Here is a 12,137-nt window from a genome sequence, read left to right as displayed (position 1 = left end):
GTATAAACCAAGTATGAGCTTCATCTATCCTCTTTATGCATGACATAATGAGCTATTAAAAAAGCCTCCAAAGCAATCAAATGCATACTAAAAGTAAGTTCATGAGTAACATTCAAAAGAAAAGTCTTTACTGTCAAAGCTTAGCAGACACGTATTTTGATGGGAGGCAAAGATAATTTATCTTTTTTGAATCATGAACTCACACCGTGCTCATTTGACATGTAAGTGTATCAAGTGCCTTTGCAGACTTTTTGACTTTCAAATCATGATAATAGCAACACTTTCTCATGAAAGATGCAAAATTACTGGACACCCAAGTGCTACCATAGCTTAACTGATTACCTTTCTCAGCAGATGTTTCAAAGCACTATTTATTCCCATTGTGTACACTGGTCAAGAAAAGAATTCTTTGGACTTTATTTCTGAGGTATGCATGGCAGCAACACCACAGAAATGAGGAGCACTGAAAAAAGAAACTTCACTTGTAATGGTAGAAAAGCAGACTGTATTTGAAATCCTGTGATCACTTCTGCTATTCAATATTTTAATATGCCATGCTGCCTTCCTTCACAAAATTAGAGAGATGAATGCAAGACAGAAGAAAAAAAATCTTTCAAATCTAGTTATCCTGAAATACTTACCTCCTCCTCCTTGCTTTCATAAGGTGGAAAACAAAAAGGATTTTACAAAGTAATTGTAGTTGCTTTTCGTCCTGTCTCCACTGTTCCAGTCAGTCCTGAACATCCATTGATCACAACCATGTAGAAATCAGAACTCACTAAATATGGAGACAACTGCTCTGCAAGGTCTAATAGTTCATCAGCTTTCAGTCCTAGAAAAGAAACAGTGCAAGTGCAACTCCTCAACCCCCTGGCATCCCAAAAGATCCCTCTAAAGGATCAGTCATTTGTTTTTTAGTACAAGGAGTACAACACTCCACACTATGTTTGTCAGATTACCCTTGTGCACAGCAGTAAGCAGAAAGTCCTCAGACAAAGTGCAGAAGTGGCAAATATTCTAGAGCTTCATAGAACAGTGATGGTACCACAGGGCCAAAAAGCAATTTCCAGGCCTGTGTCTCTTCCAGCCTTCACAAAATACAGCTGCCCAAAGCCATGGGCTACTGCTTATGAAGGATTCAGTTTTCCAATGGTTATAAAGATATATTTCAATTACCAGCAATGAGCCTAGATTGGACCTGGGTTTGCAGAAGAGATTCATATTATAAACGTTTATTTCTAGAAATTTAATTTCTGTTCTCCTGCAGCAGAATTCCTAGGCAGGAGCACAGAAAGGGCTAAAGGCTCTCAGCCCCCTCCCTCCCAACTTACTTCTTGCTTACAAATAAAGAGGTTTGCAGTGGCCATATTATGAATGGTTTTATTGCTCTCTGACATTTTGTATTACATTGTTACCATTCCAGTCTTTACTATGTAACTAAAAAAATAAACCATAGATCTAAAAGTACACAGTGTTAGTTTTATCCATAATCCATAATAGTAACTGATTCAAAGTATGCTACAGAGGCACTTTACAAAATAAAGGAAAAAGTAATTTAAATCCATGTTCCAAGGATTTTAATTCCAAAAGTTACGTCCAACAAACTCAACTACCCACAGAACTGCCAGTTTGATTGTTTTCAAACAAAAGCTGACTGAAACATTCTGTGTATGGCTGTACTTACACATAATATTTCAAAGCAGTCTCTTTCTCATAATATTTCAAATGGTCTCTTGTGCTTAATGAGATGTTACAAAATATATTCATAATTTGAAAAATGTGTGTGCAATATGCAGAAATTAGGTTCATTTTAAAAGTGTAACACAAGTATAACCAAATACATACACTATATACAGGGCGTAAAGAAGTTAATAAGGCTGCTTAGATTTTTAAATCTGGCATATGGTACTGCAGATAGGACACACATACGCACACAGAAGATGTTGTGGGTATTCCCATGGAAGTCCAAATCTAAATACTTGTAAAAATGTCCCAACTACTTTGAGCACTCTATTGGACTTGCAAACCGAAGTAGAAGTTATTTCTAAGGTAGATTTCTAGTACGGAGATCTATATTTTTAGAGAAGAATAAAAAAAAAACAAAACAATCTGGACAATCTGAAATTTCTCACTGGTGTTAACATCTGCATGACTGTGCGTGCTGTATATTCATTTATACATACATAGCAAGAAAACATATACCCACATCTAGCAGGAAAAGGGAAACATTCATAATAATAAAATTTCTTCAGGAAAACTTGGTTGATATATACAGTATATAAAAAACCCTACACAATTGTCAGCATACAAAAATATGAGTTCAATATCTTTTTATAATTCAAAACCTAATGATGAAAAATCCAGGTATCCTGAGTCAGGTATGTACTGCACACCTAATTTACCAATGCCAGAGTACTGTTGGAGCACAATTAGAAAAGCACTACCTGCATTTCTCAAGTACAGAGATAAAATACATAAGGCAATGCATTATCTTTTCATACTGTTAAACACAAATGGCACAAAATATGCGGAAAATGCTGGAAGACAAATCCATGAAGGAGCTGTAAAGAGTATGGAACAATATATAGATATATACTACAGTTACTGATTTTCTCATTTAAATGAAATGAAATGAAAGACACTTTCCTTTTCTGTGCATCATGCTTAACCATGATGTGTATACTCACATTCAGGCAATTGTCTTAAATACATATACATATATAAATATACACACATACACTACATCTGACAATCAATTAATAAAACATGTTTGCTTGTGAATTCCTCTGGCTAAAAACAGATCAATACAAGTGGTTAATTTTTTTCCATTAAAGGAGTCTAACAAATGAAATTAGTATGACTACTGTAAATCCTTGTTGACTGAAGTTTAATTGTCTTGGCTCTAAACCAGTAGAAGAGGAGTTCTGACCACTACTGACTGCATTAAAATAAACAAATACAAACCAGTCCAAAAACCTGATGCATTTGCAAAAACCCAGTGAAATCTACCCAAAAAGCCACTAGGATTCCAACTGTCTCAGTAGACATAAAATTGGTTGGTTACTTCAGCTGACAGCAGGAATATTTACTTTTAAATGGATCTCTAAACACAAAGTTTGACATTGAAAACCTGGACTATATACATTTTTATATTTATTTACATTTACAATCTACAAGGAAAATAGCTATTAAAAATAACTAATTTGGGAAACTAGAGTGGATCAATGGTCATTTCATAGACTAAAGACTGTTTAACATCCTATTATTCATAGATGATGGTTACAAAGATAGGCCAAACATCCTCAGCTCTACTTAAAATCTGTTTTCTCCAAGCATGAATGCTATGGCAACTCAGCTGTTCCTGGGCCTGTAACCTTCCCTTCCCAGGCTAGCATTGAATCATGGTAGTATTTGGTAATGTATGACTCTAGATCACTGAATTTATTCCCAGAAGAATTACACTTTCCTTGGGGGAAAAAAAATTACATACAGAATGTTTTCCCTAAACCAGTACAACACATTGTTGTAAAAAAAGGCTACATAACCCGTTTCTGTCAAAACAAAGATTTACAAAGCTATAGGTGATACAATTCTTGTAAATCATCACTCTTGGTCATCTCTTCTTGTCACCTGTGAGTTTAAAGATTTATAAGAGGATAAACATATTGTGATGAAAATGGATATTTTTTTTACTCTGCAAATGCATCTTGTATAAGGAATAAATACATCCTATACATATACCAAACAAGATAAACAACTTTAACAATGAACACATGTAAATTTCTATTTTAAGAATGGACAATGTAGTCTATTTAATGTTATTAGAAGTCAGTAGAATAGTATTAGAGTGTGCAGCGTGCTCTGAAATCAGAGGGGCAAAAAAATCAATCTGAATACTACACAATGTTTCATACAGGCCATTGAAGAACATTTTGAAAAATTGGGTCCCTACTTTCTAATAGACAGTAAGGGGGGAATTTATGCCCCATCTCCTCTGAAAACAGGTTGGACTCAATCTATAAGTTAGAGTCAAGGATCCCAGAGATATTTTCCAACCAAAATGATTCTGCGTGTTACTGTGGAATCATATTTTTATGTGTTATCTGTAATCCCAGAAAACCAGGGCTTAAGTTTCTCAGCTTCTTTGATAACAGGCTAAATAGACACTTTACTTTGCAGTATGGGTCACCAATAAAGCTCATAATGCTTAATAGGTTTTTGAAAACTGTCTCTAGAGGGGGAAAAAAAGAATGAAGGACCAAAAGCTATATATAAAATGACCAAAATAAGAGGTCAAGATTTCTGATGCACACTCATGAAACAACAGCTAAAAAAATTTTGTCCAGTGACTGGCTTACAATTATTTGTCCCTTACAAATGTCTATTATCCCACAATTTCAACAACAAAATGAAACAGGGAATTATCATATTATACAGGGAGACTATTTTGGAGCATTTACACTCCTACCACTTTCAATGCTATGTAAAAAAAGCAATTGCTACTTACAATAATGCATGTACATGCAACAGATTTTTTCCTCTAGGTTATTTTATTCTATACAGGCTCAGCAGCTCCATGCAGCCAACAGCTGACTTCCCTCATAGTAAATCAAACCTCCTGTGGGGAAACCTCACAGGAAGATGTGAGCTCAGAGCTGGGCTGACAGCAGCACGCCCTTGGTGCTTATGGCTTCTCTGGACTTGTGATGTCTGAAACAGCAGAAACTGAAGTTACTGGTGCTTTTTCCTGGAGCAGGAATTACCACAGCCAATACTGCTGCTCTGAATGAAACACATCTGAAAGTATGAGATCCTGACTAGAACAGCAATTATAGAAAACATAACTCTTTTTTATATGTAAGCATTAGGTCATGCTAGACAAAAGCCTTTAAAAGTAATTTTTTGCTGGTTTTTTTTTTTTTTATTTTGCTTTTGTGTATTAAGTATTTTAATCAAAAAGATCATGGTTCAATAGCTTCCAGCAACTATGAAAGAGAGTAAACCTTAAAGCACAAAGGTGAAGTTGTTACTGGAGTGCTCATTACTGCATGCCTTTGTCATATTTTAAGGCAAACATTCTCTTTTTATTGATATTACCACATAAATATATACATGTTAAAATGTATATATATTCACAGACATATATATCTGTGGATATATAAAAATATTTATTTTCTTAGCAAAGTTAAGGTCTGTGTAAAAACATTTAGAATACTGAAAAAGATTGGACCTCCAATTCCTCCTTTGGAGAAAAGTAACAAGTTCCCTAAATATCCTCTAAAAAAACCCACTCTCTTCAAGACTACAATTCCTTTTGAATTCTCACTTATTCAATTGTAGATTGATAGGTTCATAAATATTTAGATCATATGCAAAAATTATGTTGTGAGGTTTGATTGCTACAGGCCGCTGTTGTACAAAAAATAAAATTTATTCAGACAGTATGTGTCTTGCTCTAATGGATTACATAGCTACTGCTACAAGTAGAACTATTTCAGAATACAGTTTTTGTTTTAATGTGCTCATATATAAAACCTCATTTGGGGGCATTTGAAAATGAAAATTCTTTGGCCAAAAGAACAGCCAAATGCAGATAAATTCTCCCTGGGCTCTCTAAATAGTTAGTAAAATTCAAAATAAATCTATAACAATTACCACTCCAAGAAGTGAGATGCTATACAAAACAATTCTGACAAAATGTGGAAAATGGTAGCATAAAACATCAAAACCCCAAACTATGCTTGAACTTGAACCAGTCATTTCCAGTTTAACAACACTGACTCATCTCTGCCTTATGTAGATTTGTTAGTGTAGTACTCTAGAAGAAAATACACAACTCTAGAAAACTCTGAAGTGCAGAGATATAATAATGTAAAACATCTATTAGAGTCTGAAACTCAGCCTAACAATGGATGAAGATCAGCCTCATCCTTCTCCTTCATTATAATGGCAGCTGCAAAAGGGAAGAACTTTAGCTGATATGCCACACCATCAGGCACTCCTAATGCCATGTAGGTCCTCCTTCCAAGCAGTGTGACAAGCACTGCTTCAGACATGGCTGAGTTTACTGAGTACAAGCACACACCCATAGCAGCTGCCTGCAGCCATTAAACACACTTCTGAAATAGTGTTCCAGCTTGAAACCTCACATTACACTCTTGAAACAGTAAAGTTAACATTCCAAGAAATTATGATGGTGACAGGAAAAAAGCTTTCTCAAGTGCAAAGGGCCCCATATGAAGTGCATGCTCATTATCAAGCCTAGTTTATCTAGGCTTCCACAAGATCACATTGTGCATAGGGGACAAGTGAAGACATTCCCTCTGATCAAGACTTTTTTTTCAAGCTGCTATACCTATCATGTGGCTGAACAAGACACATCAAATTAATCTGATTCCAGTGTTAAATTCCCAAGGAAGAGTACTGTCCTATGAGTGTAAGGCTGGAGTGCACAGATTTCGGAAATGCTTTTGGGAAGACATCTTTCAATGCCAGTAGGTAACATTTAGGGTATTTCTTCCTTTGTCCTGAGTAAAAGATTTTTTTTTCTTATTTATCAAAGCTGCAGGGATATAATGCCATAGTGCAGTTGGATTTTGTCATATAATCCCAGTATCCTAAAGTCCATTACTGGATTGTTTTCTGGAGCAGATCTCATTCTTCTCCAACAGGTGGTGGTGGCTGACACAGCTTGTATAATCTGACAATGACAAACAAACAAAGCAATAATTATTCTGAGAACTTTGTCATTATTAAAATGAGCAGATTTAAGGAACACAAAGTAAAGCTACATCTTTCTGCACTGCAAAACAAGAGGTATGAATTCAGTTTAATACCATCAAGGTAAAACTAATAAAATCTTCTTTGTTCATATTCAAAGTGGAATTATTAAAACACATATATATTAGCAGTCTTATAAACACATGTCAATGCAGAAAATTTTCATATTTCTGCACTGAAGATGCCTTCATTAATCCTATTAGCAGGTGTTGCCCTGGATTTCCCAATTGAAAAAGCTGCTTGGTGAATTGTAATTGCCTCCAATTCTGTTTTGCCTTGGCCCAGTCAAAGCTCTCTAAAAATATTTCCCTGAAGAACTGGTGCTGTTTGAAGCACCTGAGACAGGTGTCAGACATGTGACACTAGCACGCAGATTTTAAGTTCTCTCTCCCTCTGGTTCTTCATGGATGAACTTAACAGCAGTAAGATTTGGTTCAAAATATTACCCCAGTACAGATTGAAATAGCCACTGCTTTTATAAAGGTTTTTGACTTCTATTAACCCCTTTTGAAAAGACTTGGTTATTAACAGGTGTTTGAAACTTTACCCTAACAACAGAAATACTGATAATAAAAGGCAATCATTCTGACTTCACAGCCCTTGCTCTGTACTCCTGTCCAGCACACAGTATCTCCTCTGAAACCACAGCAATTAGAACCAGCTGTAGACATGATCTCATTTGGAGATTACACATATTCCTCTGGGAAAATGTATCATTGGAGGAATAACAAAGAGAAATCTCCACCATAATGTGTTCTGAAGATCATTGGGCTCTTCCACATAGTCACATGGCAGATTCAGAAGCACAATCATTTAAGGTCACATTGTGCAGACACCAAAACATCTGTTGGGAGCTATATATAAGGCAATATACATATATCTAATATTTTTATACTGATGAGAGGATAAGGTCTGATCTTTATACAGACAAGGATGCAGAGAAGAATAAACAGGGATTGAATTATTTGATTCTGCTGGCAAAATAAAGCAGTAATATTCAAAGCTGGCAGAAGACAGATAAAATTACAGTCAGAATCTCATCTAGAGTAATTGCAGTGGGATTAATACTTGATGATGTTTTAGCAATATTTAATTTCTATGGAGCAAAGCGCAGAAAACTTCAGCCCCAAGTACTAAGGTCTGTGTATTCTTCAGGTTATAGCAGTAATCACTAAGATTCTCTTCAGAGCATGTGATATAAAGGAACTGTGAAGCAAACTAATGATAAGGCTGCATAAATCTCTCAGGATCTGAAGTTGCTGAAGATGCTATAGAGCAGAAATAGCCTGTTCTGGGTCAATATATATGGAACAACTATTTGAGATAGTACAAACATCAGCTGAGAAAACAGAAACAATGGCAGTTGCAGACAACAAGAGAACCCTGTCAAGTGATGTTAATTGAAACCAAATATAAAATTGTTTTCAAAGCAGAGAACTAAGAAGCCATAATATTGTTTAGCTATACATCAAAAGCATACTGCTGGTGCCAATTCTGACTTGTGCATCTAATGCCCTGACCACAGAGGTCTAGGATATTCCTGTGACATTGCTGTTGCTGCTCACTGGCAGGCGTGCCAGGTACGTGTGCCTACGCTCTCATCATTCTTCTTCAGCATTTCAGTGCTACATTGTGGGAGTTTCAGCTGGAAAGAGGCAGTCTTTTTTCCATAGATGCAATACTAAAAAATCTTATTGCTAAGCTTCCATTTTTGAGAACTTAGATTTTTCCTTTATCACAAAAACTCTGAATCTAGATGAACATTCTGTCATGTTGGGATGGGAAAAGTTTGGGTTGCAAGAATTCTTTGGCTTTCTCCATAATTATGTCATTAAGGAGTTCATTTAAGTCCCAAATCATACTGTTCAAAATATGAAAAGTCTTCACCCACTAATGCTTTAATTGCTTTTAATGTAACAAAATGCTACTTTATTGCCATGGAGGCAAGACAGCTGATTGGGGATCTTTAGTCCTGCACTGCCTCTAAGCTAATCAAATTCACACAGTCATCTCTACCAGGTTTTGCTAGTTCCCTGTTTCCTTACTGAAATTTAAACACCACAGTGGATCTGTTACATAACAGATTTTTTACATACATGTTTAGCTCATTCAATGTGTTCTCAAAAACATTATGTTTAAATCAGTAAAACCCAGTTTAAATTAGTTCTGGATTACTTGAACCATTTTAAGATCAAATTAAGTATTGTTTGGTTATTTTTATTTACAAATATTGTGCTTTTAAAGAAACATTTCCAGCACCTGCAATCCATCACAACATTAAAAAGATGGATAAATATAGAATAACCCATTTTTCACTGTGATGCATGTTACAGAAAGAGACAAAGACTACATCATCCCCAAAGGCAACTAGAACATGATTTTGCTGAGATACTGCAGTACAGTATTTCATTAAAATGGGGTTATGGATCTAGTTAAGAGTATTTACCCAAACCCACTAAATATTGCAAGTGATGAAGGACTTACTCCAGTGTTTTCATAATTAATAAGAACTAAGATTAATTTTTCAAAAATGGGTATGTTTTGAAGTGCTACATAGCCTGTATTCTGTAACTAATCACTTGAAGTAAAACTGTATGGCTAATAGTGCAACTGATTTTATGTACATTAAGAGCCAAATCTTACCATGTAGAGCAAAATATAGTCAATGTTTACTGTTAGCTTTTGAGCAGCTAGGACCAAAATTGGCACAAAGTAGACAAAACCATGGTCGAGGACACAAAGAATAGGTTACCTTGGCACAGACTGTGGTGTTCGATCCCTCACTCCTAAATTCTTGGCTGTGTTTTGTACTCTTGCACCCTGTGGAAGAAGAACAACAATTTTACTTCATTTATCCCACAATAAATGAGGAAATTTTCTGAGCTTTGTAGATGAACATAACTATTGATTATAATTAATTAACATATATGTTTCATCTCCCAAAAGAACTAGTATCTTCTAAGGTGAGGAATAGTTAAAGCAATAAAGAAACAAAAATCTTGCCACTTGTCACCAAATAAATGCACACATATAGATCTTACTAATTTAAAAGAGAATCATTAAAAAAATATTTAAGGTTTAAAACAATCCAAACACACCTTGTTTCAATTTGTTTGATTTTTGTCACTATTCTGTATACAAGTCATAGATAAAGTTGTTTTCTGACATGTCACTTATTTCCTATAAACTTCTGAACAAACAAATGCTACAGATTATTTTCTATGAAAATACTAAACGAAACTAACAAAGAATGGCGTCAACTCAGGCACTAAATAAGGATTAGAAAAATGCAGGTCCTGATCTTCCTTTATAATCAGAGAATCTCAAAAACAAACCCCAAAGAAATAGGCAGGAACCTCCTGAGATTGATTTGTCTAAAATCCCCACTTAAAGCAGGGACAAAAGAAAAGTTGGTCTCTCTCTATCTCAATTGATCCTTTCAAAAACAATAATGAAAGTACTTTTGCCTCACTGACTCATCTAGTAAAGAGGAAATGGATAAAACATGCACAATATTTATATACCATGAACCATTGTGTGAAAAACACCCTCTTCTGCAAACATACCAGCTTACATATATCAAAGAACTTAGTAAAATTTCTTTTTGAATGATGAGGTCTAGCTCTTAAATTGCAGTTTTATTGATGTAAAGTAGTCACAATAAAGAAAAATCTGCTAGGCTTACAATGTTTTCTATAATTTTAAAGGAGATGGAAACTACCTGTTCTATCAATAATAAATATACTGACTCTCCATTTATTTCTCCTGTATTATGTAAATTCAGGACAAAATAATAGAGAATAAAAATTTATAACCTCAGAATTCTTACTGGGTAATCTTTAATTGATGTGAAGTATCAAAGATAATTTATATTTCTAACAGAGCTGCAGTGACAGGTGCACGTGATGTAAAATAGGTATAATACTTGATTCCAGTCATAGAGTAAGACTAGACCTTTCATTTGACTGAAATCAGGTACATAGGTAATTGATATGGTATTGATTTACTGTCATGGGTGAAACTGTATATGAAAAATGCTAGCTGCTTACAAAGAGATAGGCTCTCAGATTGTATGTAAATCAACATGTGCCACAAAAGCATACTGTGTCCTTACATTTCTTTAAGGCAAAGAAAGAGTGATAAAGATAGAAAAAATAACTAGAATACATATAAAAATTAAGGCACAATATAAAATTATTTTACTATAGATGCATTCATCTCAGTAAGATTGTCTCCAACATTGCAAAGGCTCATAACTACAGACTGTGACAAACATGCCTTTCCCCAGAAACTCCTCCAGAATTCAGTCATTAGTCATTCAATACTTCCTCTCTTCATCAACAAGTATGTGTTTAATTAACTTTAGTGATTCTCTTCTCTTCTTTCCCATCTCATCTTGTACTCAGTAATAAATACACATCACTAGCCTTGTGAAAGATCCACATCTTTGGTACAGTCTTAATTTGCTGTATCAAGAATGAGAGAATGGTTGGGTTGCTAAAATTTTAAGTCATCTAATCTCAACTTCCCACCATGGGCAAGGTCCCCAGATATTTCCAGGGATGAGTCATCTATGGCTTCTCTGGGTAGCATGTTCCAGTACCTCACCACCCTCACAGTAAAGACTTTTATAAACCTAATGTCTAAAATTTATTCTAAAATAGACTCAATCTAAGCCCACTGTCACTTTGAAGCTATTACCCCTTCTCTTTCACTACATGCCCTTGTAAAAAGTCCCTCTCCAGCTTTCCATTCTTTTAATTTGGTTTAAATCTGACAGTTTCATTTGATGTGTTTAGTTCTGCACTGGTGAGGACAATCCTCAGTCCCTACATGTGACGCATGTTCTTTACAAGACTGTTATCCCCCTTCATGAAGCTGTACAGTTTTACATTATTTTGTCTTTCTGTCTGTTCTGTCTGTAAACCTTTCCCAACTATTGGCCAGTATTTTCCTGACTTTCTCTGAATCTTTTCCATTATGCTATATCCTTATGGCAAGGTTAAGAAAATCGGATCGTTCCAAATGCAGGGTCATGACAGCATGATTCTACTTTGTCCTCTATCCTTCCTAAACCATTATAGCTTCTGCTTTACTGATAACTGCTGCAAATTGAGCTGATGTTTTCTCCTCATATCCTCAGGTCTTCAACATGAAATGGAATGGCAAGCTCACAGTCAATTATTTTGAATGTAAACTTAGGGTTTGTTTTTTCCCTAGTGCCCTTCGCTTAAGAGTAATCTATGCTGATTTTCATCTACTATTTTATTGCTCAATCACAAAGTCCTGCAAGATTATTATAATAACTCTAATTCTTGAGAGGTACAGCTCATCTTTTATTAAAGAATTGAAAAGAG

At 35.1% G+C, this 12,137-nt stretch overlaps 1 protein-coding gene across 2 annotated transcripts in view; it reads right to left on the bottom strand.

Annotated features, from left to right (window-relative positions):
- Positions 1 to 1,360: 1,360 nt before the first annotated feature.
- The window catches only part of PREX2 (phosphatidylinositol-3,4,5-trisphosphate dependent Rac exchange factor 2), a 172,796-nt gene continuing 162,019 nt past the window's right edge, over positions 1,361 to 12,137 (bottom strand). For both annotated transcript variants that reach the window (XM_077186296.1, XM_054644997.2), the window contains 2 exons: positions 9,533 to 9,600; positions 1,361 to 6,700 (listed from right to left, as the gene is read on the bottom strand). In XM_077186296.1, coding sequence (XP_077042411.1) covers positions 6,655 to 6,700; positions 9,533 to 9,600 — 114 coding nt within the window. In that variant the 3' untranslated portion in view covers positions 1,361 to 6,654. The remainder of the gene's footprint in view (positions 6,701 to 9,532; positions 9,601 to 12,137) is intronic.

The sequence above is a fragment of the Agelaius phoeniceus genome, chromosome 1, assembly GCF_051311805.1.
Source record: "Agelaius phoeniceus isolate bAgePho1 chromosome 1, bAgePho1.hap1, whole genome shotgun sequence".
Classification (NCBI taxonomy): domain Eukaryota; kingdom Metazoa; phylum Chordata; class Aves; order Passeriformes; family Icteridae; genus Agelaius; species Agelaius phoeniceus.
This window is presented reverse-complemented; position numbering and strand designations above follow the sequence as displayed.